A 20,166-nucleotide genomic window follows, 5' to 3' on the forward strand; every position below is an offset into this window, starting at 1 on the left:
TAAATTTTATATTCCGGATCAACAAAGTGATCTACAATCAACTTGTAGTCGCAAAGTTGTTTTACCGGCAGGACATTACAGAAGCATGCCTGTCTAACATTAGTATTATTATTTATATATTTACCTTGGTCGACCGCATTAATCTGCATTTGGTACATGTTGCGCCTGTCGTAATCCAGTTTGGATGTGATTCTTATAACTCCAGTATCCTTTTCAATACCGAAATCATCGAACCCTCCCTTGTGTATCGTGTATTTAATTTCCGCATTCAATCCACTGTCGAGATCTGTAGCCAATACTTTGATTATATCAGATCCTGAAACAAAATGGCAGCTTTTAAAAAGAGTCGGGAGTGCGGTGCGGCTAGGATTAGCAGCAGGCGCCGTTTAACAGTATAAAGACAGCCTGAAGATCGGATATTTCATCATCATTATTCCCTTATGCACATTTATGGATCCGTTGATCGCGGGGGATACGTTATGGACCATGGCTGAATTGAATAGATGGTAGGTGAATTTTCCTAACTAATTTCAGTATACATAATTAGCACGCGCTTGACACAGCTCAGATTACACTCAAGTATTGAAGGATAGCTGATTGACTGAAAAACCCAAACGTATTTTTTTTTTTCCATTACAAACAAAGCTGGGCGGCCTCCGTGGTGTAGTGGTCAAGACGCTTGACTCACTCACTCGGAAGGTTCCGGGTTCGATTCCCGGTGAGAACACAAAAATTTTATGTGATTTTTCTCAAGCCTAGGTGTTTTGTGATGTAATTCACCACTGTAATTGAGAGAAATGCCAAGATGAAATGTGCATATTCTTTCGCTACACGACGTTTAATTACTTGTCCGAGCTGATGTTGCGTCGGGTTACGCGTTGCGGGCCAGAGCGGTGTTCGACCCTGCCAACTTTACAGCTTGATGGTGATGACCTCCAAACTATAATAAAATATTATTATAATAAGGAGTTATCATGGACTGTACTTACATTTAATGAACATATTGATGCTACGATTAACAAGTCTCTAAAACTCTTGGGTTTGTTAGCGGGACATCTAGTAGTGACATAACTAATATGTTCACAATTAAAACACTATATTGCTCGCTTGTCCGTCCTCTTTTAGCATATGCATCCATGATCTGGTCTCCCTCTATGCAGGCTAGATAAATCATATCGAATCAGTGCAACATCGTTTGCTAAGAAAAGTAGCATGATGATTGGCCTCGAGAGGAGAGACTACACTTACGGAGAAATGGAGTCAATGTTAAAAATCTCAAGTCTAAAATAACGTAGAAATAACATTGACTCCATATATATGTTTAATTTACTGAATGGCTTAATTGATGTACCATCGTTACTGGAACAAGTGGCATTCAATGTTCGAATCCGCCGGTTGCAAAATAATAATGTGCTGTTCCTCGATCAACACAACACAAACTATGGCTTGCATGCACCAATGTCCCGATTGTGTCGTATTGTAAACTCGAGACAAGATCTGGACTTTTTTAGTGTAAGTCTTTATAGATTTTAAAAAATCACTAAGATAGACCGGATCTTGTCTTGAGGTAGTAATTATTTTTTTTGTCCTAGCTTTAATTTTATCTAGTTGTATTTTATTTGATCAGTGCCTGTATTTATTATAAGACATTGTATTTACCATCGTTAGAATGGACTGCATAAGTCCGTCAATAAAATAAATAAATAAATAATTTCAAACAAACGCATATTACCAATAGGAGCATCTTCTGAAACAGATGCGTTGTAGTGATCAGTTTCAAATATAGGAGCATTATTATTAATGTCCTTAATAATGATTTCTACTTTGCATGATGCATTGTACGTCCCATCGGTAACCTGAAATTGAACAAAGTGTAAATATATTTACATAAATACAAAAGGTACATTATTAACCTCTGAGCAAGTAAAGCTGTACCGTGTATGTCTCAAAGAATTAATGCGTCACTTCTCAACAGCAGTATCACCGAAAATGTCGATGACTTTGTTGATTAATAATCAGTTTGAGAGACAGTGTTCATAAAAAAATAATTGTTAAATAATTTCTAATGTATAAAAAATAAATATATTTATATTTTTTTTTGGCAATTCATCCTATGAAGGATGATTTCTGCCATCCACGTTTGATGATTTGATATAGACTGGGGTTTTTAATGTACTATTAACATTATGCGCAAAAGGATAAATAAAAAAAATAAATAGAAGCCCCTTAAAAGTTTACACCATTCTCACTCAGAAATCTTCCTATGTGTTGATGATGTAAGTGAGGATAGGATAGAAGCGACATTTATGGGAAAATTTATGCTTGTAAGTTTAAAATAATTCCTATGTCCTTCCGTTATTGGGCAGCCAAAAAGTATGTGGTCAGGCCTTTCTAAGTCTTGGCCACACTCACACCATAGACTCTGAACTACGTTAATTTTAAACAAGTGACTGTTAGCGCAGCAGAAATATTTTTTTAAATACCATAAATTTTCAAATAATTTTTTTAGTACACATAGAATACAAAATATTTTAATTTGATTGATTGAATGGCTTACCAGTATAACCAAGTTGATTTGGTCCTCGCTGGAGTGCGTGACATTCAGACCCTTGTCTCCCCGTATGGAAATCTTCCCCGTCACGCTGTCGATCCAGAACAGCTCACTCTTGGGCCCCTCCAGCAAGGAATAAGTCAGCACGGATGTTTTGTCTGCGTCCCGTGCCCGAACCTGAATTTTCATTTGTTTTCAATAAAGTAGACTCTTTTAACCCACTCTCCAAAATTAATCTTAATGTCCCCTTTCGCGTGACAAGAAATAAGTATTTATTCCATCTGCCAGTCTGTAGCACTAACTATGCACAACACTCTTTCCTCTATCGTTCTTGCTCAAACAATAATGTTTTTTTTATCTATTGATATATTTAACATGCCCCTTAATTTATTTAAAAATAAATTAAGACATTCTTTCTGGCTGCGATATGCTCCCACTTGCTATTTAATGATGTTCACATTTATACACAGCTGAACACTTACTCCTACACAAATACACACAAACACACATCTACACTTACTCTCATACAAATACACACAAACACATCTTTTTGCTGTGCCACAATTAAATATGTATGATTTTTATTTATAAACTTCGCTGGTCTGTCTTAAAACTGTATCTTTTTTATGTTATACCATTGTTGGCTGTTTGTTTCTGTAAAATAAATAAATAGATTGATATTTATAGACCTCCAAGATCTGCGAAGAATTATTGACAATTTGTTTCTTTTTTGGGTGATACCGTGTGTGTTGGATTTGTTCCGATATTTCGGCTACCATTATCTTCAGGGTAAACTGAGTGTTTTGTAGAAAAAAAATATGTGTTTAAGTACTATAGTACTAATAGAAGCTTTGATAAAAAAACTCATTTTGACTAGTGAGACGTTTCTTCTCGGACTCTGTCAGGTGTCCGCGACGTTGGCCATCACTTCTAAAGAAGCCTCTCTATCTTACACTGCCGGCGAAGTGGGTCTTTAAAATGATTTTTGAGTCCCCTTGAATATGAGGGCTTGGCTCCAAATTTCATGAGGATGTTCAGTGGTTTTTCTAATTTATAATTACATTACATACATATTATGTACTCATATGTAGGTACAAATCAATAATATTTTTTTTGTAGATTACCTATAAAATAAATCACGGCTCGCCACTGGTGGTTAGTTCTCAGAAAAATATTTATAAAAATAAATATTATACCTGCAGTTCTGGTTCGAATTTCATAGAATCTTCATCGATGGAGGTTATGTATATCGGGCTCAAGAACTCTGGAGGGTTGTCATTGGCATCGTACAGAGTTATCTTCAGGGGAACTGTTGTTGTTTGGCCAGAACCATCATCATCAGTTGCCTTAAATAAATTAATAAAATCATTATAACACTAATTTACTTAATCTTCAAAATAACCTTTATTGATTGACTTTAGGGTACCATTGAGATGTGTGATGGCTAGACAGTGGAAAAGTCAGATAACTGCATAACCACCTTTACACCTGTCAATTACATTGCTCAAACACATTTTTAATACTAAATGATATAGAAATAATTTTAGTATGAATTATGTTGGCAATAGTTTATCTTTCTTCATGCCATGATTGAAAAAACTTTAAATATAATCAATATTTTAGACATAAAATTGCTATATAAAAAGAATTGTTTGCTTCAAATACATAAAGATAAAATAAATAGTAGTAATTCCTAAATTAAAAACAACTACTGCACAACATCATTATACTTACAGAGGAATATTTTTCTTTAATGAAATGAACAAAGATAATAAAATACAGTCAGGAATACAATATATTTAAGAAAGAAGTAAAAAATTACATCTATAATTCTTCTTTATGTAACACTGATTGAAAACATCGTTAATATCTTTTTTGTAATTTATTTATGTTATTCTAAAAATATTATTGATTAAAATAAAATAATCTATTGTAAGACGTCACTCCCCATTATGTACACAAGAATTGTTTATTTCTTTTACGTAATGGGAAACATTAATGTAAATATGTGTATTTGATTAATGTAAAAAATTGTATTTAGTTGTAATATTGTATTTTTATTTGTTATTAATAAAAATAAAAATAAATTAAAAAATATATAACAACATTGTAATGAATTGATAACGTGTCTCTCTTTGATAAAACTACAAAATTAATGAAATACAATGCTTTTATACTTCCGCACTTTGTATATGGATTAATAATATGGTGGCAATGCAGTAAACAAATGCAAGAATCAATACAAAGAACAATGAATAAAGCACTTAAAGTAACATTTAATTTTAATAAATATACTAGAACCACAGATTTATATAGAATGGCAAAAATCTAGAGGAATTCATCTACACAGAAAAAATTAAAATTATATTTAAGATGAAAAAGAATAAAATATTAAATTTAATTTTATAAACAAATACATACAAGAGCGTCAAATAATTTAACTTGCGAACAACCTAGGACTAACAGAAAAAGAAACAGTTTGTGTATACAGCAATAAATTTTTACAATTCACTTTCTAATGACCTAAAAAATATACAAAACATATACGTACTTAAAAAATACCTAAATAAGACAGTTCTTACAGCCCGTGTGACGAGTGATATGTGATGTTATTTTATCGACTTTTTATTTAAACTATTGTGATATTATATATAATATCCCCTCATACCAGCACTTTTGCTGATTGGGAATATTTCGTACAAATAAAATATGCAATGTAATTTGTAAAGTTTATAAACCTTGCATTTTGTCATAAATAAATAAATCTAAATCTCTTCCTAGTCGGTACCTCATGACTGAGGATCATGACCATCATGTCGTATTCTCAAAACTGCAGTCCCCCACTCTCGGCACCCCGCAAGAGCTACCACAAATGAAGTTCTGATCTGATCTGACCAGCGCCAGGGGGACCTCCCTCGTCCTCGTCTTCCTTCTATACTGCCGACCGCAACAAGTTTTTCCAGGCAATTTTCCTCACTCCTTACGAGGTGACAAAAACATTGGAGAATTCCTATGAGGCACACAGTCGAGAATCTGTCTGTCAGCTTCAGATCCCGAAGAATGGAGGCGTTGGTGTGTCTGGTTGTCTGGGTATTGTTTTGTAATACATTGAATCGGGATGTGGTCCCGTGGCTAGTGATGCGGACTCAAGGATCAAAGGTTCGAGGTTCGAACCCCACTCTACCCCAACGTGATTCCCGTTTTCTAATGGTGAGTTATTTACAAATCGTTGAAAGTAGACTCAAAATTTTAGTATTTTTATAAATTATAATAAAAAGGCATAAAAAAAACTTATAAAAATAATTTTAAAAGGGTTAATTTTATCTTTAATACCTTGTAATTCAGGAAGAAGTCTGGTCGGGTTTCTGAGTCTAGGCAGGGCGCTAATCCAGGGGTGGGACAGAAGGCGAGAGTGATTACTCCTGTCCTATTGTCCACGTTGAACAACTCGGCTCCATTTCCCGAGAGCTCATACACAATACCCTCAGTGCCAAACCTGCAGAGATTCACATGTGCTTCATATCACTCAACAACAGAAGGAGATCAACGCAGAAGTTCAAGACATTTTAGAGAGATATAGAATAAAAAATATGTTGGCAAATAGAATTTAAAAACTCACCCTTGTTAGCCCCCTTAGTTTGACCCTGTACATTGCAATAAAACCATACATATTTTCATAGAACAGAACCCTCTCTTACAGTACACCGCCAATACATGTTTTTAATTATTTGTCCCACTCTAGTTTCATTGAAATATTACATTTTGTATCTCTTTCGACTTATTTTTTAAATGTACCTACACTTGATAATATTTACCAGTCTGAAGATGCCCATTAGAGGGTGAAAGCGCTAATTGGTCGAATAAATAAGTGGAAGCGTACCAAGTATTTTTAATTGGTAACTTAAAAGGTACGTTCAGAAAATAATGATAATGTTTTTATTCCCAGAGAGTCCCATTGTCTTTTTTTATTTTATTATGTTGGTATACATGCCCCTGAAGTATGCTAAAATTTTCAGCTGTATTAATTTATTTTTCATATTTGAATCGGGTTGTGGTCTTGTGGCTAGTGTCTCGGACTCACGGACCAATGGTCCGTGGTTCGAATTCCACTCTACTCCAACTTTATTTCCATTTTCTAATAGTGAGTTATTTACAACTCGTTGAAAATGGCCCTAAAAATGAAATATTTGGGTAAATCATATAAACGCATTTATTTATTTTTAAAAAAATAAAAAAATTGTTTACTTTGTCTGTGCCAGCCAGATTAGACGTGTTTTTATGAGCTCGGCGAACTAAAAAGTTTGATAAAAAAATGGATCAAAGAATTTGTATCAAATTTTGTGTAAAATATTTAATGAAGTGAAAAAGAGGGTGTGAAATATTGACAAAAGCCTATGGTGATTCTGCTATGAGTAAAACAAGAGTTTACGAGTGGTATAAGCATTTCCAAGATGTCCGTGAAGACGTTGAAGATGACGAATGGCCCAGACGCCCCAGCACATCAACAACCGATGAAAACGTGGAAAAAGTTAATGAAATGGTTATGAACGATCGCTGAATCACAATCAAAGAAATCGCTGGTGATGTCGGCATATCGATTGGCACATGCCATGAAGTTTTTTCAAATGTTTTGGGTATGAAACGCATGGCAGCAAAATTAGTTCCAAAATTGTTGAATTTTGAACAAAAACAGCGGCGAATGGAAGTTGCTCAGGTGTCACTAAATGAAGTCCACGACAATGCAGAATAACTGAAACGTGCTATAACAGGTGACGAAACATGGATTTACGGATATGACGTCGAAACTAAGGCCCAATCGTCCCAGTGGCGGCATTCTAGATTACCAAGATCTCCGAACACGTCTAACTTTAGCGTCTGCCACAGACAAAGTAAAGAATGCATACAGCTGAAAATTTTAGCATACTTCAGGGGCATGTATACCAACATCCCGCGTATAGCTAGATAATTCAAAGTTAAATAAAATAAAATACTTAAACTCATTAAAATAGCATTATATCACCTCATTAGTTAACCCAAAGATAAAAATAACTTTATTCAATTTACTTTCATATAACTTTGAATTATCTATCCTTACCTCTGTTTTGTATAAATACATTGAACTCCTTAATAAAGATACCAGTCTCGAAGATGTCGCGAAAGCGATGAAACCGGTCACTGGATATTCCAAATTTGTGGATTAAAGTATCACTCGTCTTTTATTTATATAATAAATATTGTCATGATGTTAGGAATTAAGATATTACATATTTAGGTCTCGTACTTACATTTGATTGAATATGTGGCCCTTATAAATTTGAAGTAAACAATTATTTTTCAGAATACATGAGATGTAAAAATTAATTCTTGCAAATGACATACCTCGCATGATCTCTGTCAGTAGCCGTAATGGTGACAACGTGGGTTCCGGGTGGAGTTTGCTCCGAGGTGACGGCGCTGTACTGTTCCTTCTTGAACATGGGAGCATTGTCATTCACATCTGTAACTGTCACAGTGACAGTTGCTGTGGATGACAGGCGGGATGATGTGTAGATTTCTTCCGCAATCACCTAGGTAAAAAAATACGTAAATGGCAGTTAGACAAATGCGCGGTTGAGACAAGCATTATTGACAACACTGAGAAAGGGATGTTATACAGTGAAAGCACTCCCTTCACATACCCAAAAACCGTTTTAAAGACTGAGGGTCTTTTGTTCATACGAAAAAAAACTTTATTTCGTAAATAGCAATTTGAATTAAATGACCATATTGAAAAAAAATGTTTTAATAAAAACGGACTACTTTGAATGACCTTACTAGTTCAAATAATTCAACCAATGATGAGAGAGTTGTGGAAGATTTCCAGTTAACTTACAGTCATCAGACCAATCGGCAGAACTGACTGAGAAGAAGCGAAGAGAACATGAGACATCTTAACCGGAGTAATTTCAGAAATACAAAACTTTAAAAAATCATAGCGCTGATAATACGAGAGATAAAATGAAAAAAAAAATTTTGACTTTGTTTAATAGTCAATTTACAAATAAAAAATCACTGGACTTCCTCGTTACAAAAATAGTAGCAAAAACTGTGTTAATTCACCATGGAAAGACGGATGCTCGGTGTGTGCGAAGAGACAATAAGAAATTGAGAAATTATGCGGAGAAACTGGAGTCATAGATGGCAGGACATTTGGCGAGCCAAAATTGTGACATGTGGACACCCAGAATAATAAAGTGGATACCATGTGCAAAAAAAGAGGTGTTGGAAGGTCACAAAAAAGATAGGTTGACTACATTGCCTCGATAGCTGGTAGAACATAGATGAAAAAAGCGGGGATAGGAAGGAGTGGAAACGTTTGGAAGAGGCCGCCATCCAGCAGTGGAGAGAACAAGACTGAGAAAGAAGAAAAATAATCTATTTCCATTATGGAATTTCATTTAAAATTTAATAACATGGATCCAAATTATTACTATCATTATTTCGATTCTAATAGTCTAAATTGATTAAACAAATTTATTTATTGATCTAATTGAATTTCATTGATCCTGTGTGTCAAAATGATTAATTATTAGATAAATAATTACCAGAATGATAAATTTTCTTTGGTTTGGGTTTTCATAATCCAATGTGAAGTTGGCGAGCCGTAGATTTACGTTGGCACTTCCGATGGCTTCCGTAGGCTCCACAATAAAGGCTCCAGTGACGTCAGACAGGCGCAGAGAAAATGCTGAATTGTCACCCTGCAATATTCATCGAATAAATATTTTAAATTTAGACATATTTAATTTTTTTTTAAAATGAATGTTTGTAATTACATTGTATATAACCTGGTTGCAAATTATGTGGGTATGCATTGGTAAAATATTGTCACTACTTCAACATCCTTTTACCCACAACCACTGTTTACTTCCCACCTTAGTATCCTTTGATCATCCGCCATAATAAGACCTCGTGTAGTGAATCACGCGTTTATTTTGTTGAACGTTTGCCGCATCATAGACTTTGTTTCCACCAACCACCAGTGTTCAGTTCAGGATGATAATTGATAATACTGATTTTATTTCTACCGATTCGGGACAAAAATATGAAAAGAGTAGTGTATTTATTGTGAATAAAAGTAGTAAAAATAATACTGATAATGAAACGTACAAGATCTGTGTCTGTCACCGTCATGTTGAGGTTGGGAAGAAGAGTTCCGAACGGGATGTTCTCTGGAATCTCCACGGAGTACTCCTTTCTGTTGAACCTGGGCGGTTCGTCGTTAACATCTCGTATGGTGATCATCACGGTTGCAACACTGCTCGTGAGATTACTGTCCAATGGGCGATCTTCCACTATTTCACGAGCCTAAAATACATATAAAAATCACATTATATTTTTAATTCAGCCAATTTCAAACTGATAAAAAAAAACATAATCCAAGCTGATTTTTTTTATTTCTATTTTTAAAAATAAAATCCTTTTTTGTAACATCCTGTATTTAGCTATGAGCTATACCAGGGCTGTCCAAACCACATACGATCCCGGGCCAATCCATATAACAAAATAGATTGGAGGGCCGCTGAAACACACTTCAACTTTTTGAAGAAAAAAAAATACATGATGTCATTGATACTGTAGAATTAATTTTATAAGTTCTTCATTAATTTATTGATGATGAAATCATTTTAAGGTTGCCATAATAGGGAAATATCACATACTATGAATACCGGTAAAAATATGTGAAATGGATCTAGATTATTTTTTTCAAAATCAATATGGTGGAAACATGTTTTCATTCATAATTTCAAAAATAAAATTGTTAAAAAATACGCCTCCACGAAAACGCGTCATGTTTAGCGTTGACAATTGTGCGTTCTATTTAAATTTAAATGCTCACAAACAGGTCAAAATTTAATCAAATTGTAATGTATTAGGGGCGTGGCCAATGCAATGAAGCGTTTTGCGGGAATTCAAAATTACACATTTAAAAAAAAAAATTATGCTACTAAGCATAATTTTTTTTTTTACTCAACAGTATTTTAAAGACTCATTAATTTGTAATTGTAAAAAAAAAGTGATATTTCCTTATTCCATTCATCCACGCGCTTTGTAGCTACAAGACGTTTGTTAATCTAGCTTTCGTATGTAAATGTCATCAACTATCAGAATATTTCATACTTATTTGTAAACTATTAAAAAAAAAACAGATCAACCTAAACTGATGGAAGCATTTTTTTATCAATAGGGTTGTTGGTGGTTGAAATGAGCTGCTTCAAGAGCTGATCTCAAGGTGTACACTCAATTACTTCAAAAATGGGCTAGATTTTTTTGAAAAAGTTTGAATTTGCCGGCAACTAAGTTCCGCCAAATAGATTTAAGCATATCGACGTGAGGCTAAAATATATAATAATAATTATGATAATATTGTGAGATTGAGAAAGCAATTTGATACGTACCCTTACAGATATGGCGAGAGGAGCGGAAGGATCTGCCAGCGATTCCCGATCCAAAGGTTTTCCAGTTCGCAGTTCACCCGTACTACTGTCCAGAAGAAAATAATCATGGGGATCTAAAACAAGGAAATTCACGAATTGAACTCCACAAAATTTCACCGATTTCATTACCATTCCTTCAGAACACTGCGTTGGTGTACCAATTGCAGCATATCTCGATCATTTTGCATGTACGATAAAACAGTCATAAATTTAAAAAAAATTACCATGTTTGAGCAAAGACAGAATGGTGAATGTTACACGGGATGTGATGTAGCCACTTGAACCAGCCAATGACAGGTCGTAAGGCCTGTAAATACCTAGACTTCCATATTCCCTTCTTAAAAATTATATCCCTCTCTGTTGCAATAAATTTCAATCTGATTTTTAGATTTAAAATACATTATTTAAAAAACTCTCATATGCTAATTATGATTTACCGCTTGATGACACTCGATGGCTGTATGACAGACCTACAAACACTTATTTGAACGCTTCTTTTAAACTGTTCTCAATAGCATTCAATAAGAAATCTAAGATTTTTTAATCTAATAATATAAGCTTAAAAACAAGAAAAAACTTCATTAAAACTCTGGCCTGGAGAATACTATTGTATGGAAGGGAAACGTGGACTATCGGACAGGCCAAACGGGGTCGGCTGGAGGCGTTTGAAATGTGGTGCTCCAGGCGCATGTTGGGGATTCATCGGTCGGAACATGTTGGGAGCCCCGAGATATTAAACAGGGCTGGGGAGTCTAGATGCTCGCTCAATAAAGTTGCATAACAGCGAGCCAAATGGATAGGCCATAAAATAATACACCCAGGCCTGCTTCCTACGATTGCGAAGGACATGTGGAAGGCACAAATTACAGAGGACGGCCCCGTTTAAACTACATGGAACAGATCATCTCCGAAATGCATTGTAGCGGGTACGCTGAGTTGAAGAGACAAGTGGAGGATAGAGACGGGCGGAGACTGACTGATCCGCGAAGAAGACCGTTCTCAAATAGTGTCATATTTTAACTATTCTGCTAATGACAGTCGAGATTTTCTTTTATAGCATTTTTTAAGACAAATCTAAAAATACATGCCACTTTGGTATTGCTTTAAAATGTGAAAAGAAAAACGTAATTAAAATGACATCGTTGTAAATGAGTTTTTTCGATAAAAGTAAAAGGTTTTATAGAAACATACTGGTCAAAAGATCATAGCTGATATTTCTCGGGTGACCTCGGTCCCCGTCTTTGGCTTGGATAGTCAGCACAAGAGTCCCGATGGGGGCGTCTTCCACGATCACCGCAGCCAGGGAACCAACAAACGTGGGAGGAAGATTTTGAATGTCCAGCACTTGAATTACGACATCAGTTGTGGAATTCAGTTCTCCGTCCTAAAAAAAATAAACAGTGAAATATTATAAAAAATGTGCCCATTTTTACTGTACAAAGTGTTATTTAAAAGTAGATAAAAAATGCAGTATGGATTTTTAGACAGAGTACTTAAAATGTATTATGGATTTTTAGACGACACGACACTGATTGCCAAAGATGAAACCGAGCTAGCAGAAGCCTTCAGACGGATAGAGTTGGAGAGTGAGGCTCTGGGTTTTAAAATAAATAAAAGTAAGACAAAGCTAGTGATTGCAGACAGAGCTGGCAGTCTCCTAAGGACAAGACCTTGAACTGATAGATGACTTTGTGGACCTCGGCTCGCTTATCTCCAACAACGGCAGTTGCAGACCTGAGATTGGTCGCAGGATTCAAATGGCCAAAGAAGCAATAAACCGTTTGGAGAAGATTTGGCGAGATCGAGGTATATCAATAAACACAAAAAAGCGGTTGATGGAAGCCCTGGTATTCTCCGTTTTCCTATATGGGGCTGAAACGTGGACAATGCGTGCCTACAAGAGGAAGAGGATCGATGCATTCGAGATATGGTGTTGGAGAAGGCTGATGCGAGTGCCATGGACAGCCAGAAGGACGAATGCATCGATACTCGAAGAGCTCCATATTACAACTCGTCTATCAGTGGTGTGTTTGAGAAGGATACTGTCTTTCTTTGGACATATTGCTAGATGTTAGCCAGACAATCTAGAAAAGGCAATAATGTCTGGCCGAGTTGAATTATCGAAATGCGTTTTATCGAAATTCGAGCCGTTTGTACCATAGGGCGCAAAACGTTTCGTTTTCCGGTAATTCGAAATATGCGTATTTTAAATGCTTGTAGAAAATTTACCCGATGTCGCACGAAAAAATAATAAAAGCGTTTCTAACACATTTTTTAAAGTTACGTGAAAATACTATATTTTACGGTCTACCGGTTTCCCAATTAAAATAAAATGTAATTTATATTTGATGCACTAACTTTGTGGTTATTCATTATAATAAAATAAATGTAAAATAGCTTTGTTTTTAACGACTTAGCTAATGGGGAAATATCACATACTAAAGGGTTTTTCAATTGGCGCGGGTAGATTTTAACGGCCCGTGGCGGCCATTTTGTTTTGATGACATCTCTTAAATATTTTTTTTATTCAATTACTTATGCCAAATCACCATGGCAAGTTACACCATTGAACAGCACGTTCAAATGATAAAATTTTCTTATCAAAATGAGTGTTCGTTAGTTCAAACGTTACGCGCATTGCGCCCATTTTACGGTAGACGTGGTGGTCCTTCAGAGTCAACTCTTCAACGTTTGGTGGCCAAATTTGAGACGACCGGTTCGGTAATCAATCAATCAACACCCGTACGTTCGAGGAACGCAAGATCGGCCGGGAACATCGCCGCAGTCCGTGAAAGTGTACGGCAGAATCCGAGGCCCGATTCCTCGCCGTGCACAGGTACTCGGCCTTTCGCAGACTTCAACTTGGCGAATATTGCGTCGGGACTTAGGCCTACACCCGTACAAGATTTAACTGACCCAGGACCTCAAAGTTCATGACCATAGACAACGCCGTTTGTTTGCTGACTAGGCTTCGAATCGTTTGGAAGACGACCCCAATTTTTGCCGAAAAATCAATTTTAGCGACGAGGCGCATTTTTGGATGAATTATTGTGTTAACAAGCAAAAAAAGCCATATATGGGACGACACCAACCCACGCGAGTTTCACCAGGTGATAATGCATCCTCAAAAAGTTACCGTTTGGTGTGGATTTTGGGCCGGCGGCGTCATTGGTTCGTACTTTTTCGAAAACGACGTTGGTGAGGCGGTCACCGTCAACGGCGAGCGCTACAGAACGATGATAACCAATTTCTTGTGACCCAAATTGAACTATATGGACCTAGACGACATGTGGTTCCAGCAGGACGGCGCTACGTGCCGCACGGCGGACGCCACGATTAACATTCTTCATGAACGATTTGAGGGTAAGGTATCTTTCACAGGGGTGATCTGAATTCGCAACCAAGGTCATGCGATTTGACCCCGCTAGACTTTTTCTTGTGAGGTTTTTTGACGTCACGGGTCCATGCAAATAAACCACAATCGACCAATGCCCTAAAGGTGAACATAACACAGGCCATCGCTCAAATTCAGCCGGATCTACGTGGAAGAGTCGTTAAAAATTGGACCACTCGGATCCGTGCCATCGTAAGAAGCCGAGGCGGGCATTTAAACGATGTCATATTTCACACTTAATGGCACATATGGGCCTTGCAAATAAAAAAATAATTTTGTTAATACCTCACACACAACTTGTTTTATTTCATTTCCACATCTACCCGTTACAAATACTAGTAAAAATATATGAAATGGATTTTAAAAAATTAATTGTATTTCCAAAATCAATATGAATATTGTGGAGAAATGTTTTCATACATAACTTTAAAAAATATGTCCTTACAAAACGCGAAATTTTCGGCCTTGATAATTGTGACGACAAGATTCGTAAATAGTCATTTAAATAGAACATAGGTTCTATTTAAATTTAAACAGTCACAGACAAAGTTCAAAATTTACGTATTAGGGGCGTGGCCAATGCAATTGACCATTTTCGTGGGAATTCAAAATTATAAATTTAAAAATATTTTTATGCTGATAGCAAGTAGCAAAAAAGTACTTTTTTTAATCAATAGTATTTCATAGACCCTTATTAAATTTTAATTGTTTATAAAAAACGTGATACCCCTAAAAAAACCTAAAAAAAACAACGTATTTTTATTTTATTCAAATCTAATCATTATTGTCAGCTTACTTCAAGAAGTCGCTAATAAATCACAAATTGAGTTGATCAGTTAAATATCTAATAATAATTATGAGACGGCTTGTGGTCCTGTGGATACTACTCACAGGACTCACTGGGCCGCGTCTTGGACTCCGAAACTTGTTCTACATTTTCTTTACAACACTTTTATTTATGACTAAAAGATAATGAGCCTAAATTTGAAATATTTATGTAAATCATAAGACCGCAAATATATTTTTTTTAAGCCAATCAACAGGCTTATGAAAACCCAAACAGATTGGCATTATTGAGTATATATTTTATAATAACACTTAATCTAAACAATATTAAAGTCTATTTAAATTTACAAAGGTATAATTATGGCATACTCTAGGCGGACATGGCAAGTGTGTCATCGCGAATCAGGAGTTGACTGATCCCAACAGTTAAGTAAAATTAAAAGAAATTTAATTGCAGAAAAGTCCACTTTTTTAAAATATAAACCTTGTATATTATAAGAAAGGAAAATAATAAAGCAACTCTCATATAGAAAAAAAAAAGAATCAGGAGTGACAACACCGCTTGCTTCTTGAATGCTTGCCTTTGCTGTAGGAACATATCGACAGTACCGTTCAATGAGATTTTATTCACTGTTTCGAGGATCCTTGGCAGAGGGGAAAAGAATCCCATGTTAGTTTTATAATATTATTATTATTTTTAAATAAGAAGGCTAAAATAATAAGTAAAAAAACCCAAATCATCACTAATTTCTGATAATTGACTAAAGTGTCAAAAATCATAGATTTATTTTGTACATAAATAACAGTTCACAATAGAGTCCTGGTCCCTACCCTGATGTATGGGAGCGAAGCATGGACTTGGAAAAACAGGGATGAAAGTATGCTGAATGCTGTCAAAATACGATCTCTCAGGCGAATGTGTGGTAGAACTATGCATGATAGATGCACAAATGTCGAGATCCGTACATTATGTAAGGCTGAGATAAGCACTATCGACAAAATCAAGAAAGGAGCTCTGCGCTGGTTTGGACATGTAGAGCGAATGGACAGCGAAAGAACGGCTAAGAATATTTACAATGCGAATGCTGATGGACGCAGAAATAGGGGAAGACCGAGAAAGACATGGCACGATCAAATCCAACAAATACTTGAAGATGGACATGTCAAAAGTCGGAATAATCGGCGCGCATGCATGAGAAGATGTATGAAAGTAGAGGAAGCGAGATCTGTATTCAAAGATAGAGTGATGTGGCGTTCTATCCTCTCTGTCTACCCTTATGGGGAAACGGCGTGATGGTCTGTTGTTGTTGTCGTATAAATAGATCGATAGATACAGGGTGTTCTTTAAACCCTGTCACATTCAAAACCACGATGATCAGTATGGGCAAGAAGACATATAAGCATATTAAAAAAAATTTAGAACAAAGAAAAGTTTAAAAAAAATATTTAAAATATACGAATGGTTGCTTACTTCTGCAGGGGAGAAGTGAGGGGAGCGCGGCGCAGTAGCTCTCCCCTCTCTCCTCCTTGTTTTTCCCCTGCAGAAGCAAGCAACCATTTGCTTTTTTTGATATTTTATTTTTCAATATTTTATTCGTTCTAAAAAAATATTTTAATGTGCCAATATGTCTTCTTGCTCATACTGATCATCGTGGTTTCGGATGTGACAGGGTTTAGTGAACACCCTGTATATTTTTGACAAATGAATGAAAATTAATGAAATGACTTACAAATGCAGCAAGTTGAAACTGGTATAAATTCTTGATATTGTAATTCAGCGGGGCTTTCAAAACGAGCGCTGCCGTCAATTGTTTCTGCGAAGACTCTTCGGTCACCACAGCAAATACCCCGCACGCCTCTGCCCACTAAAAGTATCAAACATTTTAGGAATACTCGGAAATAGATTCATAATGATTATTAATGAGCAAGATCGCGGTCCTTTTGTATACCTGAGCAGCTGCAGTACAGGAGATTTCCAGGGTCTCCCCGATATTGTCCCGATCTTCTATCAGAATGTTACCGAGAACTGTCGTGCCGATGGGTGCATTTTCCGCTATTTCCGTCTTGTACGGCACCTGGAATTATGAAAAAGCAGTTGAAATTGAGAAAAAAAAAGTTGAGCAAAAAAAGTTTTACCAAACGTTCGGGTTATGGTCCTGTGACTAGTGTCTCGGACTCACGGACCAAAGGTCTGTGGTTCGAATCCCACTACCCCAACTAGATTCCATTTTCTAATAGTGAGATATTTATAACTCGTTGAAAATGGCCCTCAAAATTAAATATTTGGGTAAATCATAAGAACGCAAATATTTCGTTTTGAAAAAAAAAAAAAAATCTTTTAATTTAAACAATAAGGAGAGGTCTCAGCAAAATGTCCGTATGAGGTTTTCCCTGAGCATGAATTATGTCATACCCAAAACCCGTACGCTTTTACTTAGAGGCATCTCTCATTTATCGCATCGAGAGTGTTCAATATTTTGGAAGAGCGTATTAAGCCCTCAAGGACAAACACTATTTTCAAGCAAGTAGTTAAGGACTGGATTTTCCTTAGTGGGAGGGATTTGAGTAGGAAACTCCTTGACGATTTTCCGAATGTTTGAGTTTACTGTTTACCATGTTGATGTGCCATATATATATACAGGGTGTTCTTTAAACCTTGTCACATCCGAAACCACGATGATCAGTATGGGCAAGAAGACATATTAGCACAATTAAAACAATATTTAGAACGCAGAATTTTTTTTAAAATAAAATATTTAAAAAACAAATGGTTGCTTACTTCTGCAGGGGAAAAGCGAGGGGGGGCGTGGCCATGTGGTTGACGGTGTATCAGACTCCCCTCTCCTCGCTTCTCCCTTGCAGAAGTAAGCAACCATTTGTTTTTTTAAATATTTTATTTTTCGAAATTTTATTCGTTCTAAAAAATTATTTTAATGTGCCAATATGTCTTCTTGGTCATACTGATCATCATGGTTTCGGATGTGACAGGGTTTAAAGAACACCCTGTATTTGTATTTTTAATTTTATACCAGCTATACTTCGGAACACTGTTTCTATCTTTTATTTCTTTATATTGTATTTTTAAAATTTTATTTTGTTTATATAATCGTGTTTTATATAACTTACGTGTATGTAAAACCCTTATAGGCGTGAAAAATTAATAAAATAAAATAAATTCACATACATACAGGGAGTTCTTTAAACACAGAACGTGTAAAGGAGTTTCATAATCGGCACTCCAGAAAATTTGGGCATTCTCAAAATTTGTTAAGAAAATCAAAATATTTACATTCTTAAACTCCGGTGGGTTGTCATTCTGGTCCAGTATAATGACGGTCACATCGACCGTCACCAAGTTGTTGTTTCCATCTTCCAAAACATCTTCTATTGAAACTTTGAAGGAAAGGACTTCATTTTTCTGTAACAAATAAGATTATTATTTTTAATAATAAAATCACACTAAACTACCTAATGACTCAATGAGAAACCAAAAAAGCATACTACTACCAGAGAAAATGGACCGCCACACACGTCTATCCTGGCATACATTCCTAGCTTCTTCAACATTCATATATCTTGTCTGCTTTTGACATGACCAGACTTAAGATTTTGGTTTATCCGATCACGCCACGTCTTCCTTGGTCGTCCTCGTCTCACGTTACCATTCATTTTCGCCATTCTTTCGTTGTCCATTCGTTCTACGTGACCAAACCATCTCAGAGACCCTTTCTTAATCTTATCAATTATACTTGACTCAGATTTACACTCTCGCCTGATTTCATCATTCGTAACCCTGTCATACATTGATTTCCCACACATTCGTCTAAGAAATCGCATTTCAACCGCGTTCACTCGGCTTTCATCCATCCTCTGCCAGTTCCATGTTTAACTTCCATACATAAGTGATGGGACTTAAACTCCGTTGTGCACTGCCAGTTTACCTTCGATTGACATATTTTTATTAGCAATTACTGTGCTTAGTGCTCCATTCATTTTGTTGCTCGCATTCACGAATCGAACCCGAGATCACTTGCACGGTAGGCAAACGCGCTGACCATTGCACCACGAGGCCGACTAGTTAGGTATATGCAAAAAATAATAATAAAGAAAAACCGCAGGTATACAGGGTGTTCTTTAAACCCCGTCACATCCAAAACCACGATGATCAGTATGGGCAAGAATACATATTAGCATACTTAAAAAAATATTTAGAACAAATATTTTTTTTTAAATAAAATATTTAAAATAACAAATGGTTGCCTACTTCTGCAGGGGAGAAATGAGGGGAGCGCGGCGCACTATCAGACTCCCTCCTCCCCCTCCTCATTTCTCCCATGCAGAAGTAAGCAATCATTTGCTTTTTTTAAATTTTATTTTTTAATTTTTATTCGTTCTAAAATAGTATTTTAATGTGCCAATATGTCTTCTTGCTCATACTGATCATCGTGGTTTCGGATGTGACAGGGTTTAATGAACACCCTGTATAAATTAAATAAGAAAAATTAAAAAGCAAATTGCAAACAAAAAAATAAAATAAATGGTATTAACAAATTAATATTAAAGATAAACAATATAAACAAATGTGAAATTTTAAAGTCATACCTCTCGATCTAGTGGTTCGGCTAATGTAACTTCTCCTGTGGTAGGATTCACTATCAGTCTGTCAGTTCCAGTGAGCCCGAATGTAACCTGTAAGCCAAATATTTTATTTCATGAGTACGTAGGTAGTATTAGCAATCAAAATACAATCGTAGGCTGGACGCGGATCTATTTTAATCGCATTTTATAAAAAAAATCAGGAGAGCTATTTCAAGTTAAATAGTAGAAAATTATAAAACGCAATAAAAGATCCATATTTTACTGAATTGATATTTTTATGTAGATGCAACACAAAACCATTATTCCTTTATGCGATAGAATAATTTAAATAAATCATCTTCAAAATTTAACTTTATCAA

General features: G+C 35.7%; 1 protein-coding gene across 1 annotated transcript in view; it reads right to left on the minus strand.

Annotated features, from left to right (window-relative positions):
- Cad87A (cadherin 87A) overlaps window positions 1-20,166 on the minus strand; it is a 152,333-nt gene that overhangs the window by 28,294 nt on the left and 103,873 nt on the right. The window contains exons 4-17 of the mRNA XM_088226103.1: window positions 19,811-19,897; window positions 18,498-18,626; window positions 17,158-17,283; window positions 16,939-17,073; window positions 12,220-12,412; window positions 10,990-11,102; window positions 9,701-9,898; window positions 9,136-9,291; window positions 7,931-8,118; window positions 5,885-6,047; window positions 3,748-3,897; window positions 2,558-2,728; window positions 1,733-1,856; window positions 125-316 (exon numbers count right to left, since the gene is read on the minus strand). Coding sequence (XP_088082229.1) covers window positions 125-316; window positions 1,733-1,856; window positions 2,558-2,728; window positions 3,748-3,897; window positions 5,885-6,047; window positions 7,931-8,118; window positions 9,136-9,291; window positions 9,701-9,898; window positions 10,990-11,102; window positions 12,220-12,412; window positions 16,939-17,073; window positions 17,158-17,283; window positions 18,498-18,626; window positions 19,811-19,897 — 2,125 coding nt within the window. The remainder of the gene's footprint in view (window positions 1-124; window positions 317-1,732; window positions 1,857-2,557; window positions 2,729-3,747; window positions 3,898-5,884; window positions 6,048-7,930; window positions 8,119-9,135; window positions 9,292-9,700; window positions 9,899-10,989; window positions 11,103-12,219; window positions 12,413-16,938; window positions 17,074-17,157; window positions 17,284-18,497; window positions 18,627-19,810; window positions 19,898-20,166) is intronic.

Source organism: Micrasema longulum, unplaced genomic scaffold, assembly GCF_059751315.1.
Source record: "Micrasema longulum isolate JH-2025_06_02 unplaced genomic scaffold, ASM5975131v1 h1tg000407l, whole genome shotgun sequence".
Taxonomy (NCBI): Eukaryota; Metazoa; Arthropoda; class Insecta; order Trichoptera; family Brachycentridae; genus Micrasema; species Micrasema longulum.